Genomic DNA, 20,260 nt, shown 5'->3' with positions numbered 1-20,260 from the left:
TCTTTTTCTTCCCGTCTTGCTTATAGGGAAGAGACTTGGAGCGTAGGTCTCTTCACACAAAAGACTTATCAGAGAGACAAAAGAAAGAGAAAAGAAATACAGAGATAGCCTCTATACTTGGGGGGGCATTTGTTCTCAGGTGTATATACACTTGGATGAGTTATGAAGAAGAAAAAATAAAGGAAGCCAGTCCGTTCGACATATCCATCTGATGATTCATCCGGTAAACTGATCATGAAAAGAAGAAAGATCGGAAGATGAAAGAACTCGTCTCACCTCACCTTTCACTCTCTCTACCAGCCCTAGCGTGCTATACACAGAGACACCGTGTTAGATACACGAATACATAGACATGCATACACTCTCACATATATAGATAGATACATATGCGTGATATAGATAGAGCCTTACACCTCCTTCACTATCTTCACGCCACCACGACTCTGAGTCTAGACAGACAGACAGACAGACAGATAAATAGATAGATAGATGAAGATGAGATAGATAGTTTGAAGAGAGACAGATAGAATAGAGAAAGAAGATAGGTGGAAATTTTTTTTTCTCCTCTTGCTTTTCTTGTCCCATGAAAGGAGGAGGAGAAGAAGTGGTTTGAATGTTGTTCTTCTTACTTGAAGCAGATGACATTTCCAGTTGAAGTTATGAGAAGTAAAATCGTATATATGAAGACGAGCACACTATTTTCATTCTCTCTTATCCATCGATGCATCTTCCTTGTTGCCCCTACGAGCCACATTCGGCTTATAGACAGAAATGCCAGGAGAGTGCGCAGAAAGATTCTTAGCTCCTGTCTCCATGTTGTATGATGGGCTCTTCTTCTTCCTGCACCTCCTCCTCCTCTTCGTCTTGCAGTTCTTCTGCTATTTCTTGATCTGGGAGATAAAGATGTTTCTTCATCCTCTTCATCTTCTTCTCCGCCCCTCGCCTTCTCCCTCTGACGGCCTCTCATTCCTTCTCTTCCTTCCTCTGTCATAGCTAGTAACCTGATTTCTCTATCATGATCATGCGCCTGGTCTTCTTCTTCTTCTCTTCTTCTTCTTCCTCCCCGTCTTCCTTCTTCTTCTCTCCCAATGAAGAAGTCTCTCAACCGGCGAAAAATCCACGACTCTCGCCACCCTCTCTCCCCCAGTCTTCTCTCAACGGAAGAAGAAGGAGGAGGAAAGGCTATCCTATTGTTTTGATTTGAATGAAAATGAGGATGAGGAGGAGAAGAATAGGAAGAGATCGAAGACCTGTCGTTGTGTGATGGAGATGGAGATGGCTCAGCATGGCTATGAAAACGGTAACGTAAAAAAGTCTGTTTGACATTCTCTCCTTCTTCTTTTCCTCTTCCTTCTTCTTCTTCTTGTGTAGTCGCCTTCTTCATATCCTTCTTCATAGTTATGCTCTTTTCTTTCTGTTGTGCATTTCTTTCTTCTCCTGCGCCACTACATCCAGTAATCTCCTTCTTCCTACCTCCCTCGTTGCTTTTTTGAGAAAGCTTCTCTCCCTGTTCTTCTTCTTCTTCCTCTTGGTCTTTCTTCTCCCCTCCACCATGAACACGACTCGGGTCTTTCTCTTCTTCTTTCTTCTTTCTATCTTTTCTTCTTCGAGAGCCTGTCTCGTCTCCTCCTAGAACCTTCGCTTCCCTATCATCGATATAGACATAACTCCCGTCACTACTACCTTCCCCTGTTAACACGCCTGATCCATTTGCTTCTCCTCCTCCTCCTCTTGCTGCTCCGCCACGGGTCTCATCGCCCAGTAATCTTCTTGGATGTCTTTCGGATGGTTCACGACTTTCTCTCTCTCTTCTCTCATTCGTTGATCCTTCTTCTTTCTCTTCTTCTCTTTTCTTATCTACTGGAGACAGAGAGACACTCTCTTCCCCTTTACTCAAGAAAAAAGGTGAGGATGAAGAAGAGGAAGAAGGAGGGGTAGGAGGAGTATGAGATGGAGAAACACGAGAAGAGGACGAAGGATCAGAGAGGGACTTTCCTTCCTCTCTACATTCTTCTCCCCCTACTTCTTGTTCTTTCTCTCCCGGATGTCTAGCGGCCTTTCCTGTGAACTTCTCTCGTGTCGGTGAAAGAGACGAAGGAGAGTTCTTTGAGGGATTAGGCAGTATCGAGACGTCTCGATTGTCTCGATGCATCGATGACTTATGAGGATCGATAGGTGGTGAGCTATCATCGATAAGAAGGAGAGAAGAACGTTGAGGAAGAGCGGTATTCTTCTGATAAGTTAGAGAGGGCTGGGAAGACGATGGAAAGCAGAAAAACTCTTCTTCTTTTCTCTCCTTACGCCGAGACAGATCCTTCGAGGGAGGAGAAGAAGAAGCAAGAGACTCTCCTCTTGTTTTCTCATCTCCCCCCCCTCTTTCTTTCTCGCTGTCTTCATCTGTATGCGTTCCTGTCCTTGAAGTATCTAGATCCATCTTTCTTTCTCCTGTGTCTTCAATAAAGGAGGAGAGAAGAAGAAAGAAGAAAGAAAAAGAAGAAGAAAGAGTGTGTGGAACTTGAAGGAATCTCACTGAGACCTTGAAGTGAGGGAGAGAGAAATGTCCCACTGCCTGGATGAAAGAAGAGAGAGATGTAGAGATTGCTCTATATCTATCGAACCATCTGTAAGAGACAGTACATGCAGAAGATCATCGAGAAGAAGAAAGGGGAGGAGGAGGAGAAGAAGAAGAAGAGTGTGCGTCGCTTGGAGAGAGAAGGAGAAAAGAGTGAGTAAAGAAGAAAGGAGAGAATAGAGAGAGATGCTACGTCGAGACTGAGCATGAAGGAGCGAAGAGGGAAGAGCAGGTCATGAAGACCAGACCTCTCTCTAAAGTCTCTCTCTAACTAAGCGGTGAAGATGGGGATCGCTAAGCTCATCTCTCTCTTCTTTCCAGATATGACGAGAGACGGCCCGGAAAAACGAAGAAAGAAGCGAAGCTTACGAAGAATGGAGAAAAGAGAAGTAGACGAGAAGAGAAGAAGAGAAGCTTCAGAACAAGCTCAGCAGGAGGGACACCCTCTTCGCGCTCTCTTCTCTCTCCCCTGTCTCTTTTCTCCTCGTTTGTCGACAGAACATTCAAAGAGAGAAAAGACTGAAGAAAAAAAGAAAGAAAGGAAGAAAGAAAGAGTGAGAAAGAAAGAAAGAGGAGTTTGTCGTAATATTCGTCTGAAGGTCTTTGATTGAAGGGGAGTTGAAGAAGAGACAAAGACAAAAAAGAACTGAAGAGCTTTCTTTCGAGTGGTAGGAGAGAACGAAAAAGAACCTGATACTGACAAAGGAGAAAAGAAACAGACGAAGAAGAAGAAGAAAGACAAGCGAAGAAAGAAGAGAGGAAAAGGCGTAGAGAGGAAAGAGAGAGAAGAAACAGATCTACACGGCGACACAAAGGAGGAAAAAGGAAAGAAGAAAGAAGAGAAAGAAGAGAAGGTTCTTCAGGGTGTCCTTCTATCTCTCCCTCTCCGGCGACCTGAGTGTATCTCTCTTGGACTCTCCCCTTATTCTTCTTTCCTTCTTTACACACATCGGAGACCTTTAGACGTAGATAGCCGCAATGGAAAGTAGAAACAGCCGAGAAGAATATCTGAATCTTCTCTGCATCGATGCACTCATCCTATCTCAAGATATCCTGCAGTGTATATACACCTCAACCGCCTTCATTGCCCACCCCCTCCTTCTTTGTCACATTGGAATGCCGCCATGTCGATGCTTACAAATGAAGAATCTCCAAACTGACTGAAACGCCGGGAGGTCCTCATGTCTTTCCTTCTCTATAGATGAACAGGTATGTACAGATGAAGATAGAAGAAGAAATGAGAGAGAAAGAAAGAAAGAAAGAAAAAGATGGATACAGAGATGGATAAACGGGAGAGACAACACCTCAGCTAGCTAGTCAAGAGAAAAGAGACAACGAGAAAGAAAGACGAAAGAGAAAGAGAAAGAAAGAAAGGCCCTTACTGAAACAGCATGGGAGAGAAGCAAATAGATAGACGTATCTTAACTAGAGAAATAGACGTAGATGAAGGAGCATCGATTGAGAAGAGCCTGACGAGAAGAGACGAGGAGGAGGAGTAAGAAAAAGGGGTACAAGTGAGGCATGCAATCCATGATACTTTTTCTCTATCTCTCCAGGGAGACAGGCGTGAGAGAATTTGCATCGCAGAAGCGAGAAGTAGAGGGGAAAAGAAACACCTCACTTCATTTCCTTTTTCGCTAGTTGAAAAATCCTCATGAACGAGCTATCGTTTGAAGAAAGAAGCTTCACACTAGAGAGAAAAGAAGAAGAAGAGAAAGGTGTTCTCTTTCTTTGATAGAGGAGATCTCCGTCTTTGCCGTCTCACCATCCATGATAGAAAAGGTGAGACAACTGTAGAAGGTATAGCAGAAAAGATGAAGCTTAGAGAGAGAAGAGAGATGAAGAGATGATGATGGTTCTTCCTTGTCTTGGAGAAGAAAGCAAAAGAAACTGAATAAGAACGACATAAAGAAAGAAAGGATACTGTCGAAGAAGGAATACGAAGAGAAAAGGAACGTAGGGAGAAAAGAAAAGAAAAAGAAACAGAGCCAACTCTCTTAACATATGACTGTAGTTGGAAGATAAGAAAAGAAAATAAAGAAGATCATCCATCCAACAAGTTACCAAGGTGTACATACACCTCAGCACACCAGGGTTCGACCGACCCAAGGAAGGAAGTACATCGAAGTCAGGATAGAGAGGATGGAGAGAGGAAGAAAGGAAGTGTGAATGAAAAGAACGACTAGTTGATAAGATTTATGACCGATCGACAAAGAAGAAGAGTCATCTTGACAAAAAGAAGAAAAAGAAGGATGAAAAGAAGAAAAACAAGAAGTGGAACAACACAGGGGAGATATAGAGATGTCTGATACTACCTTGCATCTAGCTGTACATACACCCGAAACGCAAAGGAATCCTTTTCTCTCTCCCACTCTTTTTGGCTTCACAGAAACACGGAAAGAAGAATGTGCAGATGAATGAAAGAATGAAGGAAAGACGAATGAGAAGAAAAGAGAATTAACAAAGGAAACCAGACAAACGATGAGAACCTTGAGCTCTATAGTTTGTTACCTCTTTACTTCTTCTTATTCTATCTACTATATCTCGTCTTGTCGATGGAGTTTCTTCTTCTTCTTTCATCCGCAACTAGCTGTTCTTCACTCGGTTTGCTTCTCTTCACTCTGTCTCTGTTCTGCTCTTCAGTCTCTCTCTCTTCACTCTTCCTGTAGATGTGTGAATCTATCTTTCTCTCAGTCTCTCTCTCCCTCTATGTACCTATCTGTCTCTAAGCCCTCGACTCCTTTCAAGTAGGAGAAGACTGAGGAAGGAAAGAAAGAAAGAAAGAGTGAGAGAGAAAGAAAGAAAGAAAGAAAGAGTGAGAAAGAAAAAGAAAGCGAAGTCTCTACTTCATTTTTTTCTCCTAGATGAACTTGGGTTCTGTATCTCTCTGCAGGACAGAAAGCATTCTTCATATCCCTCTAGATGAAGAGGGACGGCGAATCACTTGATAAGAGAGATAGAAGGGGAAGATCCATTGAGAGCCTTCCAATTCAAGACGAGCTTGCTCCTTGTTCTTCTTCCTCATCTCTTTTCTATCTACTTACTCTTCATGCTATGAAAGCCTATCTTATCTCTCTATTCTCTTTCTCTCTATCTACACAGGACCGATGTATGTATGGACTTTTCCCTGGTGTCGGGCAAGAGGGGTTCTATGAGAGATTTTCTCTTTTCTGCTAGCAATCTCTTGACAGCATCTCCTATCAAACGGGAGCTCCTGATCACCCTATTTAGTGCTTCCAGAGACAGACAGAGAGAGAGATTGGTCCTATCTTCCCCCCCCCAGACTGTATGTATACATGTACATATATATAACCTATGGGGTGTATGTACAGCAGACGGTAGTTTCTTGATATTCTTCTCTTCTTAGGTCAGAAAGAAAAGGAAAGAAGAAACCAAGAGATACGATGAGTTCGGTCGTTTGAATTTCCATCTGGCTGATCCCTCTTACCTTCTACATCTCCTTTATTTCACAGAAGGTCTCGTGTCTAGGAATGGCGTGAAAAAGAAAAAAAAAGCGACGGTGTACGTGCACAAATATATCTCTATGTATTATATCTTTCTAGATGGATGAAATGAAGTGAAAGAGATCTATAGAGAGAGAGACTTAGGACGGGCCCAGCGCGCATGCTTTCGATGGGTCTCCTTCCATGTCGCTAGGCTGTAGGGACTAATTCTATGTCTTTCATACCTCACTATTTGTTGACCTCTCCTCTCCTTATCATCGGCTTTTTTCTTCAAACTGCATGCCTTGTCATAAGTTTCTCCTCTTCGTACTCCTCCTCCTCCTTACCGACATTCCAGAGCCTCTCCTGTTGAGAATTATCCACCCTAGATCTGTACCAAAGTATTCCTTTCCTCATCTAGATCTCTTTCTCCTTATCTTACATACATCTATAGATAGATATATTTAAAGAGAGGTAGATAGATATACACTGACGATAGGGAGATACATGAGAATGTCCTGAGAGAGATGCGTAGTGTCCCTTCAATCGAAGTGTATCTCCTAGACAAGCGTCTCCTTGTCGTAGTAAATAGAAAAAGAGCTTCGCATCAAAAGCAAGAAAGTCATAGAAAGGATGGCTAACTAAGGAAGAAGGACGGCAAGGCAACCTCTCCTTCTCTACTCTTCCTTTCAGGATGTACTTTCTTGAGAAGAGATAGACACGAAGAAAGATAGACCTCAGGATATCTCAACATTAAGCAAAGACTAATTTTCTCTCTCCTCTTCCTCCTTCCTCTACGTTTTTCTTACATCTACACAGCCGTCATATATATTGATATACATGTATACAGATATATACACATGTATATGTGTATGTATAGAGCGAGAGAGAACAGCTTGAGAGCAACACTATAGGAGAAATCGCTTCCGCACAACAAACTCGGGAGCCGTTACAATATGTTCACATAGACGCATGGCAGCTTGCTAGCTAGCTAGCTAGTTACATGCTTCATTCTCTATTTCTTCATATGCCTGTAGGTAGACAGGATGCAGATAGACGTCAAGATAGATCTGTAAAGAGTACAGCATAGTAAGAGATGGAAGAGCAAGTTGATGGAGATACCTCCATACCGACTCCATCTATGTGAAGTGAATGAAAGATACCTTCTCTCTTTCCTCTCCTCCTTCTTGAAGACCTCCTTCAGATCATGTCTCAATAAGAAGAAGAAAGAAATGCTATAGCAGGCTAATGAAGAAGACGAAAAGTAGATCGAAGAATACAAAACTTCTTAGCTACGAGGATGAAAAAGAAGCTACTCTCGCGTCTCTCCTTTTTTCTCATCTTCATCTCCTCAGAAGTTGGAGAAAGAAGCTAAGGCGTGAGTTCTTTCTATCACGAGCTGCTCCTATGCTATGTCTATCAGCTAGCCATGTCTTGTTGTCTACTCTGTCTTAATACAGACAAGATTGTCATTCAATTTCTCCAAAGTGTCTACTACTACTACTTTTTCTTCTTCTTGACATTCTCTCCTCCTCAAAGGGGAAGGTCTCTTCTCCTATCCCTTTCCCTAATTATGTTGATCTGCTATGTTAAATCACATCTATTGACAAGATTGAAAAGAAAGTCTTTCTTTCAGCTAGCTTCCCTTCGTATGCACGGATGCATGCATGCATGAATGCAAAGGAAAGACAGCAGAAAAAGGTGATGCAGAAAAAGTGAGAGAATCCTCTCTCTCTCTTTATAACGAAGGAGAACCGAATATAAGGCGGGCTCCGCCTGACGTGATGTAAGAAGAATACAAAAGAAGGTCATAAGTACACACACCAGACACTTTCGAATGAAAAAGAAAGGTCTCTCTCTTGATGGAAGAAAGAAAGAGACCTTCGAGACAAGTGCAAAGAGGTAAAGGAGAAGGAATAGAATGCGCTCCACTCTGTTCAAATACTCGATTGAAGAAGAGGAAGAAAAAGGACGAGAGGCTTTTTCCTTCTTTCTTTCATCTCTTTCTCTCTCTCTCTGTCAACCACATCAGGGGGAAGTAGAGATGAACCTTCTTCCAAACCGACGGAGAGGAGATACATGTAACGTAAGAGTTGAAGAGAAGGCCGCGGTAATTCATATGATGACAAGCCTTCCATACAGACGATTCAAATACTCTCGGGCAGGGGTCTTTCGGTTCTAGAAGACATGGCGACTTTGGCTAGCAAAGCACATACATATCCATACATACATATACACACCTATACATATGCATACATACATATACACACCTATACATATTCATACACACATATACACACCTATACATATTCATACACACATATACACACCTATACATATGCATACATACTTAGCCATAGACAGACTCACAGAGAGAGAAACAGAAAGATGCTTCTCACTCTCTTTGTTCTTCTTCCTCCTCCTCCTCATCCTCTTCACTCTAAAGAACTCCCCCTTCCCAGTCCCTTGCCCTCTTTCTCGAAGCAGTCCTTTTCTTCTTCTTTTTTCTCCACCGCATGACTACTCCTCTTGTCCTTTCTTGCTTCCTTCCTCTCTTAGTCTCTCCCAAGAGAAAGATGCCGCAAAGAATCTTTTCATTTTCCTCTCATGATATTTCTCCTTACTTCTTCCTGCCATGCATGAAGTAGTCTTCTTCTATCATTTTATCGTCGTCTTCACTATCTTGTTGTCTATTCTCCTCGTCGTCGCTATACCCCGCCGCGAAGACAACTTCTCCTATAGACGAGATCTGCCCCCCCGAAGGCGACCCGAGCGACGAGGTTGCTCCTCCTCCTCCTACTCCTCCTCCTGCTGCTAAGGCAAAGGAAGAAGAAGGAGAGAATCTCCTTGGACTCCCAAGAGGTGACCTCCACTGACCACTATATCCTCCCCCCCCTCCTCCTGTGGCTGCTGAAGTCCTTCGTGATCCGAGAAGAAAGTCATCGGGGAGTAAAACGGCAGGAACACGAGCATTGGACTGTCTCCGTCTCCTTCCTCCAGAGGTCATAGGATCATCATCGTCAGTCCCTCCTTCTCCTGTCTCACTCCGAGGGCTTAACTGGGGAGCTTGGGGTGTCGGAAGAAGAGCATCTTCGCTTGTATAGGAAGGTCGAGGAGGCTTGCCTATGGGAGAAAGATCGCTCGTTCGATTCTCGATACGAGCCAACATTTCACTTGTTTCACAAGAGCACGTTGGACTATTACATAGCCAGCATTTGCCTTGTCCTTGAACTTCGATCAGATCTTCTTCTTCTTTTTTATCTCCTCCTCGTTTTCCTCTTCTCACTGTATGTTCTTCTGTATGATGTAAAGGTTCCCTCAGGGGCGGGGGAAGGTTGCTAGGTCTTTCATTCTCTTGTCTTGAGAAAGAAGATGAGGAATCTTCATGGAGAGATGAAGGGGGGGCTCTAGAACTGCTGCTCTTCTCTGGTATATCATCTTGACGCTTCATGTCTTTCCTTCTACTCGACTTGGTCTCTCCCTCTCTGGAGGCGGGAGAACCTCCGTAAGGCGACGAAGATGAGAAGTCTCTCATATCATCGTGGCGTCGACGTTTTTCGTCTAAAGGAGAAGGCTGTCGATCATCATCTAGACGTGCAGGAGAAGGAGAAGAAGATTTCATGTATATGATCTCTTCTCTTGTGTGTTCTTCTTCAGCTTCTTCTCGGCTTCGCGGCGGGGGTGGTGGTAGTATTTGTTGAGACTTAGGCGGAGGAGGAGACAAAGGGACAGGAAAGAAAAACGATCTTGAAGAAGAAGGAGGAGAAGAAGAGAAAGAAGAAGAAGAGTTTCTCCTTCTCTGATGTACATCTCCCCATCCCTCATCATAAGTCTGTTCCTTTCTGTACACACCATCTTGTTCTATCTTCTTCTTACCGTTACTTTCATGAAAGGATCGTCCACCATCTCTCTGTTGTCCGTACACCTCCCCTTCAGTCTTCTCGTGAAAATAGGAGTCTCCATACCAGCCCCCTTTCTTCTCCTCCTCCTGCAACAAAGTAGGAGAAGGTCGAGCAGACATCCCTTCACGGTCTCTCAAAGAAGGAGAGGAAGAAAGAGATTTCTCGCCCTCTCTTTGATGTGGTTTGGAAGGTATAGGCTTAGGCTGAGGGGGCTTCATAGGTGTAGGAGGAGGAGAAGAAGAAGGACCGGTTTTTTGACTATGAAGAGGATGAATGAAAGGAGGGGGAGTAGAATATGTGCCAGGAGATGGAGGGGAAGAAGTCGCACCTTCCCCATCTTGGGCTGGGGTTCTTCTCGCACTCCTATCAAGACTGCGGGAGGTCGATGCAGTCGGAGGGGGTGAAGAGAAAGAAGAAGAAGAGAGAGAATAGAAATCGTCAGATTCACGATCTGATACAGGTTTCTTATTCTCCTCCTCAGGAAAGGCTTTCCCTGCTGTTCTTCTAAAGGGAGAAAAAGTAGAAGAAGAAAGACTTTCTTCTTCTCTATCTACAGCAGGAGCACCATCTTCCCTTGACAAGGACGTCTTTCCTGTCTTGTCTTTGGCGGTTTCGTCTTCAGAGAGAGGAGAAGAAGGCTGGAGAAGATATCTCTTGGGAGAAAGAAGAACGTCGCCTTCTTTTTCTCCTCCTTCTTCCTCTTTTCCTTTCTTTCTTCTTTCATTCTCTCTCCCTGGCTGACGTCGAGATTCTCGCCAGTCAACAGATAACTCGTTAGAAGTTGAAGGAGGTCTCCTTTCTGTCTTTCCTCTCCCTGTCCCTTCTTTCCCTTTCGCTACTTTCTCTCCATGGGAGGTCTTGTTCTCTTCATTACCTTCTTGGGATTCTTCTCTTCTTCCTCTCGTCTCTTTGGATTGAGACGATAGTGCTGTAGAGGGCTCTGTGAAAGAAAGACGACTGCGATCCGTAGGCGTCTTCTTCTCCTCTTTCTCTTTCGCTTCCTCATCCATTAATGGGTTCTGATAGAAGTAACTATGTCGAGCCGTCATACTCTCTCGTCGACGATGAGAAGGAGAAGGAGGAGGGGCAGATTTCGGCTTATAGACGGATGGATGAGAGATCGAAGAAGACGAAGAGGGTGATACAGACGAAGGAGGTGTAGTCTTAGGGTTCGTCTGGTCGGTTTCTTTCATTCTTTCTGCAGAAGAAAAGACGCCTTTTGATGATTTGAGAGGGCTACCCTTAGACACGACATGAGACGTAGGAGAAGATGAAGAAGAAGCAAAAGACTCAGCGCAAACCCAATCCCCTTCAGCTTCTTCTTCCTCTGTTCTTCTTCTTCTTTTCTCCTCTTCTTCTCTTGGTCTGGTATCTTCTCTTGCTTCACGTCTCTCTTGATTCGGAGAGGTCTTCATATAAGCAGAGTGCTGATCTTCTTCATCTTCTCCTTGACTGGATGTTCTTCTTCTCTCATCGCTGCTCTGAGCTGGGTGAAGACTCTCCTCACTTCTCTCTCTTTCTTCTTGTCTAGAAAAAGACGGCGAAGATTCGCCAAGACGAGACATCTCTGAGGAAGAAGAAGAAGAAGCGAAAGACCCAAGCGAGACGTCTGAAAAGACATCTCCTGTCCTTCCCTTCCCTCCCTGTGTGTCTTCTTGGTCTCTACGATTTTCCTCTCTTTCCCAACTTCTTCTTCTTCCCGTCGTTCTCGCTTCTCCGATCAACTCTCTCTCTTGGCCTCTCGTACCATCTCTCTCACTCCTTTCGTATCGTTCTCCTAAAGAGGAAGAAGAATTCAAAAGAGAAGGAGAAGAAGAGAGAGAACCGTCGACAAAAGAAGAACGACGAGGACTGTGTATAGGGCTAAGGCCTTGGGCCGTTCTTCTCATCTTCTCATCCAAAGATTCTCGGAGCATCTTCCTCAGACGTCGTCTTGGATCGACCTCTTCCTCTTCATCCCCCTGATTAGCTTTTCTTGCATCTTCTTCCTCTTCTTTCTCTTCTTGAGAAAGCGAAGATGGATTTCTCCCTTGGCCTCGAGATAAAGAGCTGTTTCTTCTGTCGTTTCCTTCCTCTTCTTCTTCTTCGTCTCTCTCTTCTGCACTATTGTCATCTTCAGAAGAGAAGGAAGAAGACGTGGAGAATCGACGGCTAGCTAGATGAAGCACAATGCGAGGGAGGTTCGATACATCATCTCCCACATCGTCACCGTGGCTTGCTCTACTACGACGAGAACCACGGCTTGAATCTCTTCTTAAAGAAAGACTTCCTCTTTTAGACGAAGAAGAAGATGATGATGATGATAGCGAGCTTGTTCTTCTTCTAGTCGCTCCTTCTTCATCTTCTTCTTCTTCTCCTTCTTTGACTGTCTCTTTTTGTCCTCTTTCTTCTTTCCTCTTACCTCCAGCATCATGATCACTTATCTTCTCATGATCTTCTTTTCGCCATTTCTCAGATCTCTTTGCTTCTTCTCTTTCTTCTTTTCCTTCTTCATCCCTTCCTCGGCCTGCGCCGGGTGTCTCTTGATGTGTTTGGAGATTCTTTTTCTTAAGGATTTCATTCTTGCCTTTGGCTCGATCATAAAGAGTTAGCTGACGCGAGAGAGGCCGAGAGGTCTCTTCTTCTTGAATGATCGGATCGAAGGTCTTAAAGCCTGCTTTCCTCACTTCTTCTTCTTCGATCGGGTACGCTCGAGCTCGCCGAGGAGAGACAATACTGCCGATAGGAATCTCATTGTACGCTGTCATAAAGCTAGATATGCGGCTCGCTCCTCTTCTTCGTCTCCTTTCTCTTTGTCGCTTCTTCTCTTCTTCATCTTCTTCTCCTACGTCAGAACAAGGCTGATCTGAAAGATGAGAAGTATCCTCCTCTCCCTCGAGACCTGTCTTCTGTCTATACACGTCCTCTTCTCCTTCCTGCTGGGAATGAAGATGAGCTTCTTGGTAATGTCTACGCTCTTCTACTGCTTTCTCATCTTCCTCGAATGAGCGGCGCCTATATTCTCTCTTTTCTTCTTCTTTCTCTCTGTCTTTCTTCACAGGTCTAATCAATCTCTTCTCTGGGAGTTCCTTGAACTTCCTATCCATCGATCTTCGAGTTACGATATCTCTCCTGTCTTTCTGTACAGAAGTTGCACGGGGAGATTTATGATCGATATGAGAAGATGAACATATTTTCTCTTCTTCTTTTCCTTCAATCTCTAGACTTTCTTTCTTCATATCTTCTTGCGCTTCCCCCTGTCTATCGGTCTTCTCTTGGATAGGAGAGAAAAGAGCTCCTCTCCGTTTCTCTTCATCTTCTTCTCCTACCTTCTTCTTCTCCTCTTCTCCTTCATGGTCTTGTTCTTTTTCTCTCTCATTCGCTTTCTTCTCTTCTTCTCTTCTCTCTCTACCAACGACTCCCTCTCCTTCTTTCATTGTCTTATCTCCTTCTTTCGAGATATCTCCTGTATCTTCAAGATCCCTTGTTGAATCTTTATCCATCTCTCCTTCTGTCTTCTCTTTCTTCTGTAGAAGAAGATCCCTTCTCTCTTGTTCTTTCTCTTCTCCATTGAGCTCGGTCAGGTCTTTCTGTCTCTGAGAAGTATCGACACCATCCTGTAGACCTCTTTTTAGATCCCCTTCTCTCTGGGATTGATAAGTGTCGATACTTCCCTGATCTACCGATGAAAGCATTCTTTCTTCTTCTTTGCTTTCTTTCATAGAACTTCCTTTCTTCTTCTCTTCTTCTCCTTCTTCTATGGTCTCCGTCTTACCCGAGGGTGAAGAAGGAGGATGAAGATCATTCCGTTTTTCTTTCTCCTTCTCTTCTTCTCCGTCTACGGTCTCGGTCTGATTCAAGGATGAAGAAAGAGGAAGAAGATCTTTCTCTTTTTCTTTCTTCTCTTCTTCTTCTCCGTTCTTCTCCTCTGTTTCTTTCTTGTCACCTCCTGGCCCGAAGAAGAAAGACAGCAAGGAGAAGCCCCCTGTATCTGGATCTTTTCGCATGCCTTCTTTCTCCTCCTTCCTCTTCTTTTCTTCCTCGTCTTCTTCTTCTTCGACATCTTTCCTCTCATCTCTTCCCTCCATCATCATCCCTTCTCCTGGGGTGATCTCTTCCTCTCTTCTTCTTCTTTGTCTTTTATCCTCTTCTTCCTTCTCTTCTTCTCTTACTACCTCTCCATCTCCTTCCTTCTCGCTCATCTTTCTTTCTTCTCCTTCCTCTAGATCTCTGTGAGAAGCTTCCTTTCTGTCCCCTTCGAAGTCCCCCTCTGTTTCCTTATCTCTCTCCTCCGGAAACATGCTTTTCTTCTGCGCTCCAAGAGTCTTCGCGAAGAGAGAAGCTCTCTGTAAATCTCTTTCTTTCTTCTCATCTGATACTTTTCTTCTCTCTTCTTGACCTTCTCCAAGCTCACCCACCTCTGTCTCCTTCCTCTCTTTCTCCTTCTTCTCTTCTTCTTCTTCTATTGAGACTCTTTCAGGCGCTTGATCTGAAGGCGGTCCTTCTATAGAGCGCTTTCGTACGTTTCCACGGAGCCCTTGACGATCTGTCGGCGATAAAGGCCGAGGAGAAGACAGAGGCGAAAGGCTTCTTGGCGGTATGCGTCTTTCTATTCTTCTTTCTGTTCTTCTTCTTCTTGTTGCTGCTGCGTCTTCTCCTTCTTTCTCAGCTTTCTCGGATTGTCTTTCTTCCTTCTCTATCACGACAGCAGAAGAGACACCTTCTTCTCCTTCTTTCTCTTTAAGATCACTTGGAAATCCTTCTCCAGTGACGGATGAAGAGAAGGAAGAATAACCAGCCTTATAAAGAGGACCAGTAGGAGGAATTCTTGGCATACGTTGAGAATGAAGACCTTCCGATTTCTTTCCTTCCTCAAGTAACCTAGAAGAAGGGAGGTGTAGAGCCTCTAATGTCTCGGATGCGTTTCCGTCACTATGACCGGGCTCTTTCTCTCTAGTCTCTCTCCCTTCTTGTGCTCCGTAGTGACTACCTGAGAGAGAAGGAGGAGGAGAAGAAGAAGAGAGAAGAGAAGATGAAGAGGTCAAAGCTGTTGAAGATATCCCTCTTTCCTTGATGTCTCTCTCTGCAGGGAAGTCCTTCCTGTCCACTGGATTCTGTAGAAGCGAAGGAGAAGAAGAAGAAGATAATGAAGAAGATGACAAGACTTTCGAGCTCTCTGAGGAATCATCTTCTTCTTCTTTTCTTGTTCTGCTATTCTCCTTAACGTTCTCCCTATGAAACTCGAAGCCTGCGGGGAAATGAGTGATAATTTCACCTTCTACTGGCTCATCCGAGGGTCTCTTATGCGGTGGAAAGGACGAAGACATACTTGCCTTTGATATCTCATCTTCTCCTTCTTCTTCTATTTTTTTCTTCTTCTCTTCTCCTTCTTCTCCTATCGTTTTCTTCTTCTCTTCTCCTTCTTCGATCTTACCCTCCCGACGAGCTCGAAGACCTTTAACTGTCTTCTCATCTAAAGCACGAGGCGAAGCCACAGGAGATAGAGAGGAAGGTGACCTTCTGTCCCTACTACGTGCAGATCCTCTCTCTTTAGGTCGAACTCCTAAAGACTTTGCTTCCCCCGAAGACGATTCGTTAGCTTCAGAAGGAGGAAGAAGAGAAACGCCAGAGAAAGATATAGAAGAAGAAGACGAAGAAGAAGAAGAAGGAGTACCTTGAAGCTTGCTGTTGGCTACATTTCCTTCACTTAGGCTCTTATCTGCCGTATGAGAATCCGGAAGAGAAGAAGAAGAAGAAGAGGGATGAGCTTGAGGAAGGAGACTACGTATAGTGGGAGGAGAAGGATAAGACGTCGAACAAGAGGGAGATGAAGTCGGAGAAGAAGAGGTGTTTCTTTCTCTTCCTAGGTCACTTTCAATCTTTCCTTTGTCCTCATTCTCTGTTTGGTTTTTTTCTTTTCTGTCTCTTGAAAGATTTCTCTCCCCTTCATTTCCCTCCTCATTCCCTGTCATTTTCATCTCCTCCTCCTTCTCACTTGGAGAAAACTTCTTGGCGGCTCTCGGCCTTAGGGGTAACTTCAGCTGCGGCATCTCAACTCCCCTTATACTAACGCGATTCTTTCTCTTGTCTTCATCCTTTTCTTCTTTTTCTTTTCCTCCTTCTTCTCCCAAACTGTCCTTCCTCTTATCCTCTCCCGTCTGTCTTTCTTCTTCTCCTTCCCCCCCACGTCTCTGCTTCTCTTCTTCTTGATCTTTCTTTCTTTCTGAAAGATCTTTTTCTCCCGAGCTCACACTGGAGACCGAGCTCACACTGTTGGGACTCGTTAACGGTGGACTTGTCTCCGTGCATGCAAGAGAAGAAGACGCAACTTCCTTAGGATTTCCTTCCTCGCCATCTTGATCGACTACAAGAGATGAAGGAGGAGGAGGTGAACTGAGAAAAGAGACATTATATGGAAAGAATGGATCGTTTGGACTTTCATTCTTTTCTTGTTTTAATTTTCCTACTCCCTCATGATCTGCATTCGCTTGGAGCTCTTCTTCTTCTCTTTCATCCATCTCTCCCTCTCCCAAGCCCCAACGAGCTGTATGTACACTTGGACTAGAGGGTGAAGATATAAGACCTCCAAAGAAAGGTGGCTCTCTTTGTCTCTCTTCGCCCTCTCTCTTCTTTTCTCCTTCATCCTCTTTTGTTCCTCTGCTAGGATCGTCATCTTTCTCTTCTTCTCTTGCTTTATCTTCCTTGAAAAGAAGGCTACTCCCGGTGCTTCGCGAGGGACTGCTACCAGGGGAATGACGAGGAGATCGAGAGCGAGGTGATCGACGTGGGGAAGGAACAAAAGGAAGTCTTAACTTATCTGCATGCAGAGGCTTCCTGGGTGATTTCTCTACTACTTTATGAAGAGGACTGCTCGGAGATCTATCATCTTCTTGCAACTTTCTTTCTCCAGACGTTGAAGATAAAACAAGAGAAGGAGAAGAAGAAGAAGAGAATGTACCATTAGGAAGGTCATGGGGTGACGAAGACGGCTCTAAGTCTGTCGTCTTCCCTGTAGCTGGTCCACGAGAAGAAGAAAGAACGCCCTCTATTTCTGAGGAGATCATGCCTGTTGACAACTCAAGATTCACCTTTCTCTCCTCTTCTTCGTCTTTCTGAGACTTCATATCCGTTTCCTGCAGATCAGACGAGACAGGAGAAGGAAGAGAAAGAGAAGGAATCTTCTTCTTCTTCTCGGCTTGCAAGGGGGATAGGGATGACTTTGTCTCTTTCTTCTCTTTCTCTCCTGGGACAGGAGCTACGGCAGCAGAAGACGAGGGGATTAAGAGATGAGGTGAATGTGCTGTATGCTCATGGTCTTCATCTGAAGATGGTGTTGCAGATTCCTTCTCTTCTTTTTTCTCTTTCTTCTCTAGCGACAAACTGGTACTGAGACACATCTTCCTATCTGATACTTGCGACCCTTCTGAAACAGGATGAATTGCTGAAGACAAGGAGCTGCTATGTTCATCTGCACTCTTCTCTTCTCCGGCTGATCTTCTATCGACTCCTATGCTCTCATCAGGTGTATGTACACCCCGTGTTCTCTCGTCTTGTCCTCGATCTTCTCCCGGTCTTGAATCCTCTCCGAGAACACGAAGACGAGGAATTTCTCCTCCCGCTCCTTGTCTCTCTTCTCCTACTGAAAGATTTTGAAACGACTTTCTCTCACCTTCTCTATCTGTTCCCCTCGGAGAAGATTTAGCGTCTACGAGAGTTGCAGTACTAGGATGGAGAAGGGATCTTTCTCCTTGTTCACCTTCTCCTTCTCTCACGTTCGCATCTTTCTTTCTTCTCTCTTCTTCTTCTACGGTAAAACTACCTCTTCTACTACGAAGAGAAGGCGTCCCTCGGCTCCGTCTTTCTTGAAGAAGCAGTCTTCTTCTACGATCTCCTTCTTCTCCGTTTTGAGCCAGATTCGCATGCATTTGAGCCGTTACAGCTTTCATTCTCTCTCTACTTAAGTCACTTCTCCGTCGTCCCTCCATTAGAGAAGAAGAATTGTCTTCGTTACCTGTGAGACCTCTCTCTTGAGATCTTTCCCTTTCATCCGAAGGCCCTCTTTCTTCTTCTTCTTGTTCTATCTTCTTCTCTTTCCCATCCCCGTCCTTCTCTATAGACATCGTTTTAGATTCATCTCCCTCCCCTGGGACCGCCAATAAAGAGCTCTGTTTCTTCTTTCTTTCTACTTCTTCTTCTTCTTCGCCCCTGTCTCTTTTCCTTAACGCTTCTCTTTCTCTTTCTTCTTCCTGCTGTCTCTTCAAGACTTCTGCAGCGGCTAATGCGACACCCCCCGAGGAGACAGGCCCGTCACTATTTGCAAGCCCTCCTAATAAGCCATCCGTCTTCTCAGCCTGTGAGCTACTCCTCGATAGGCGACGTACAGAAGGTGTCTGAGACCGCATTAGAAGGCTTCTTCTTCTCCTTTGTTCTTCTTCTCTTACAGCTAACTCAAGCCCCATCCGACCTCTTAATGCTTTGATCCTTTCTTCTGCGGCTTCAACTCTCTCTTTCTTCTCTTTAGCGTCATGATCTTCCTCTCCTTCTCCTCCGAAAGAAGGCTGCTTATCTTCTTCAGCAGGAAGGACCCTCAAAGAAATGACATCCTTAGCACTTCCTTCATCTTTCATCTTCTTCTCTCTCTTAGGGGAAACACGGCCATCCACTGCTTTCAAATGAGGAGGATCTTTATTGTCTCTGTCTCTTCTTGCTTGATCGATGCTTCTCACATCTGGAGATGCGAATGAAGAAGAGACAGGTAAGGGAGATGCCTCCGTCAAACTCTTCGGCACTCCAGGAGAGTGAAGGAGTGTCCCATTGCTATCAGGATCTCCAGAGAACGGCAAAGCAGAGGGAGAAGAAGAGAATTCTCTCTCTCGATTCTGTTGCTGAAGAGAAGAAAGTTCATCTGACTGGGCGTAAGGCCCTAGATGACGGAGAGCTGCGGCTGCGGCTAGGATCGTTACAGCATCTGCAGGTCCACCTCGATCACCTGTAGATTCTCTTTCTCTTCTCTCTTCTTCTCCATCGCTTTCTGTCTCAGCACGAGATTTGCTTAGGTTAAGACTCTCTCTAGATCTCGAGAACTTGAAAGATTTCTCTTTCGGAATTCTCCCGGTGTGTCTTGTTGAAGAAAGAGTATTAGAAGAAGAAGAAGAAGAGAGTGAAGATAAAGAAGAAGAAGAAGAGGACGAGGGATGAGAGGGGTGACGACGGTGAGAAAAATGAAGAAGACGTCCTTCTGAAGAAACAGAACTAATAGAAGACGAAGAAGAAAGGGAAGAGGAGAGAATTTTCTTCTCTTTTCTTTTCTCTTCATTGTCTTTCTCCCTTTCCGGCAACTTCTTCGTCTTCTTTTCTTCTTCTTCATTCTTTATCTTTTCTCTCCCTTTCCCAATTATCTTGCCTCCTTCACTTGCCTCATGTGGTGGCCTAAGCATAGGAGAAGGCCTCATTGAGTCCCCTGTTCTGAAGCCGAGACTCTCACCTCTCTCTATCTTCTTCTCCACTTTCTGTATGCGGCTGGACCCTTGTCGGCGATTTGCATCATCTCCTACTAGTGTAGACGTCCTTGGAGATGAGGAGAGAGAAGAAGAGGGAAAAGAAGAAGAAGAGAGGAGCAGATGGCTACTCGCTTCTCTCTTCTTCTTCTTCTGATCTAAAACGGACTTGAAAGACAACGAATCGTGCGTGCCTCTTGGAGAAGAATCGCAGATAGCAAAAGCCGAGCGAGGAGGAGAACGGGGAGAAGATCTATAACGACGAGAACGATGATGGGATAGATGAGAGGAAGGGGAAGAAGCAGAAGAAGATAAAAGAATATCTTGGTCTTTCGTAACTTCTTCCTGTTCTTTGGATTGTGAAGGGTGCCTATTCCTCTTTGCTTTCTCTTCTTTCTCTTGCCTTTCAGGGGAGTGACGATTCCGACGACGATGAGAAGTATAATAGCCATCATAGTGTACAGACTTCTACGGTAGACAGAGAAAGAAAGAGATGAGAAAGAAAGAAAGAAAGCGACGAGACATCGTCCAGGGAAGAAAAAGAAATTTGGAGAAAAGGAGAGAAAGAAAGAAAGAAAGCGACGAGACATCGTCCAGGGAAGAAAAAGAAAGGAGGTCGTGCTTCTTCTTTTCTTGTGGATGTGAGTGTGTAGAAGATATCCATACATACATGCCATAGACTTAAGGAATATGACAGAAATCTTATAGGGGCATCCACCACCTTCTTTGTATGGCCAGTCATCCTTTCTTTCAGAGATACCGAGTGGAGTGTATAGACACTGCAGAAAGAGCACTTATATCTCAAGCATGTAGGATCTTCACGTGAGAAGTCTGACATCTCACTCCTTTGCCATTAGATAGATAGAT

The 20,260-nt window shown here is 44.5% G+C and overlaps 2 protein-coding genes across 2 annotated transcripts; both read right to left on the bottom strand.

Annotated features, from left to right (window-relative positions):
- Positions 1-621: 621 nt before the first annotated feature.
- On the bottom strand, positions 622-4,795 carry CSUI_002986 (uncharacterized protein). The gene has a single exon (XM_068063184.1). It carries the CDS (start codon positions 2,432-2,434, stop codon positions 626-628), a length of 1,809 nt encoding a protein of 602 aa, XP_067924840.1. The 5' UTR covers positions 2,435-4,795; the 3' UTR covers positions 622-625.
- Positions 4,796-7,609: 2,814 nt separating this feature from the next.
- Positions 7,610-19,861, bottom strand: CSUI_002985 (iq calmodulin-binding motif domain-containing protein; the record flags this gene model as incomplete). The annotated part of the gene is made up of 1 exon (XM_068063183.1): positions 7,610-19,861. A coding segment is annotated over one exon (11,226 nt), but the record flags the coding sequence as incomplete, so codon positions are not given.
- Positions 19,862-20,260: the final 399 nt, after the last annotated feature.

Source organism: Cystoisospora suis (assembly GCF_002600585.1).
Source record: "Cystoisospora suis strain Wien I chromosome Unknown contig_1259, whole genome shotgun sequence".
Lineage (NCBI taxonomy): Eukaryota > Apicomplexa > Conoidasida > Eucoccidiorida > Sarcocystidae > Cystoisospora > Cystoisospora suis.
Note: the sequence above shows the minus strand (reverse complement) of the source record. Positions and strands in the feature narration are given on the sequence as shown.

Excerpts from the sequence above, each read along its gene's own strand:
- CSUI_002986 (XM_068063184.1), bottom strand. The coding sequence starts at position 2,434 with ATGGATCTAGATACTTCAAGGACAGGAACGCATACAGATGAAGACAGC.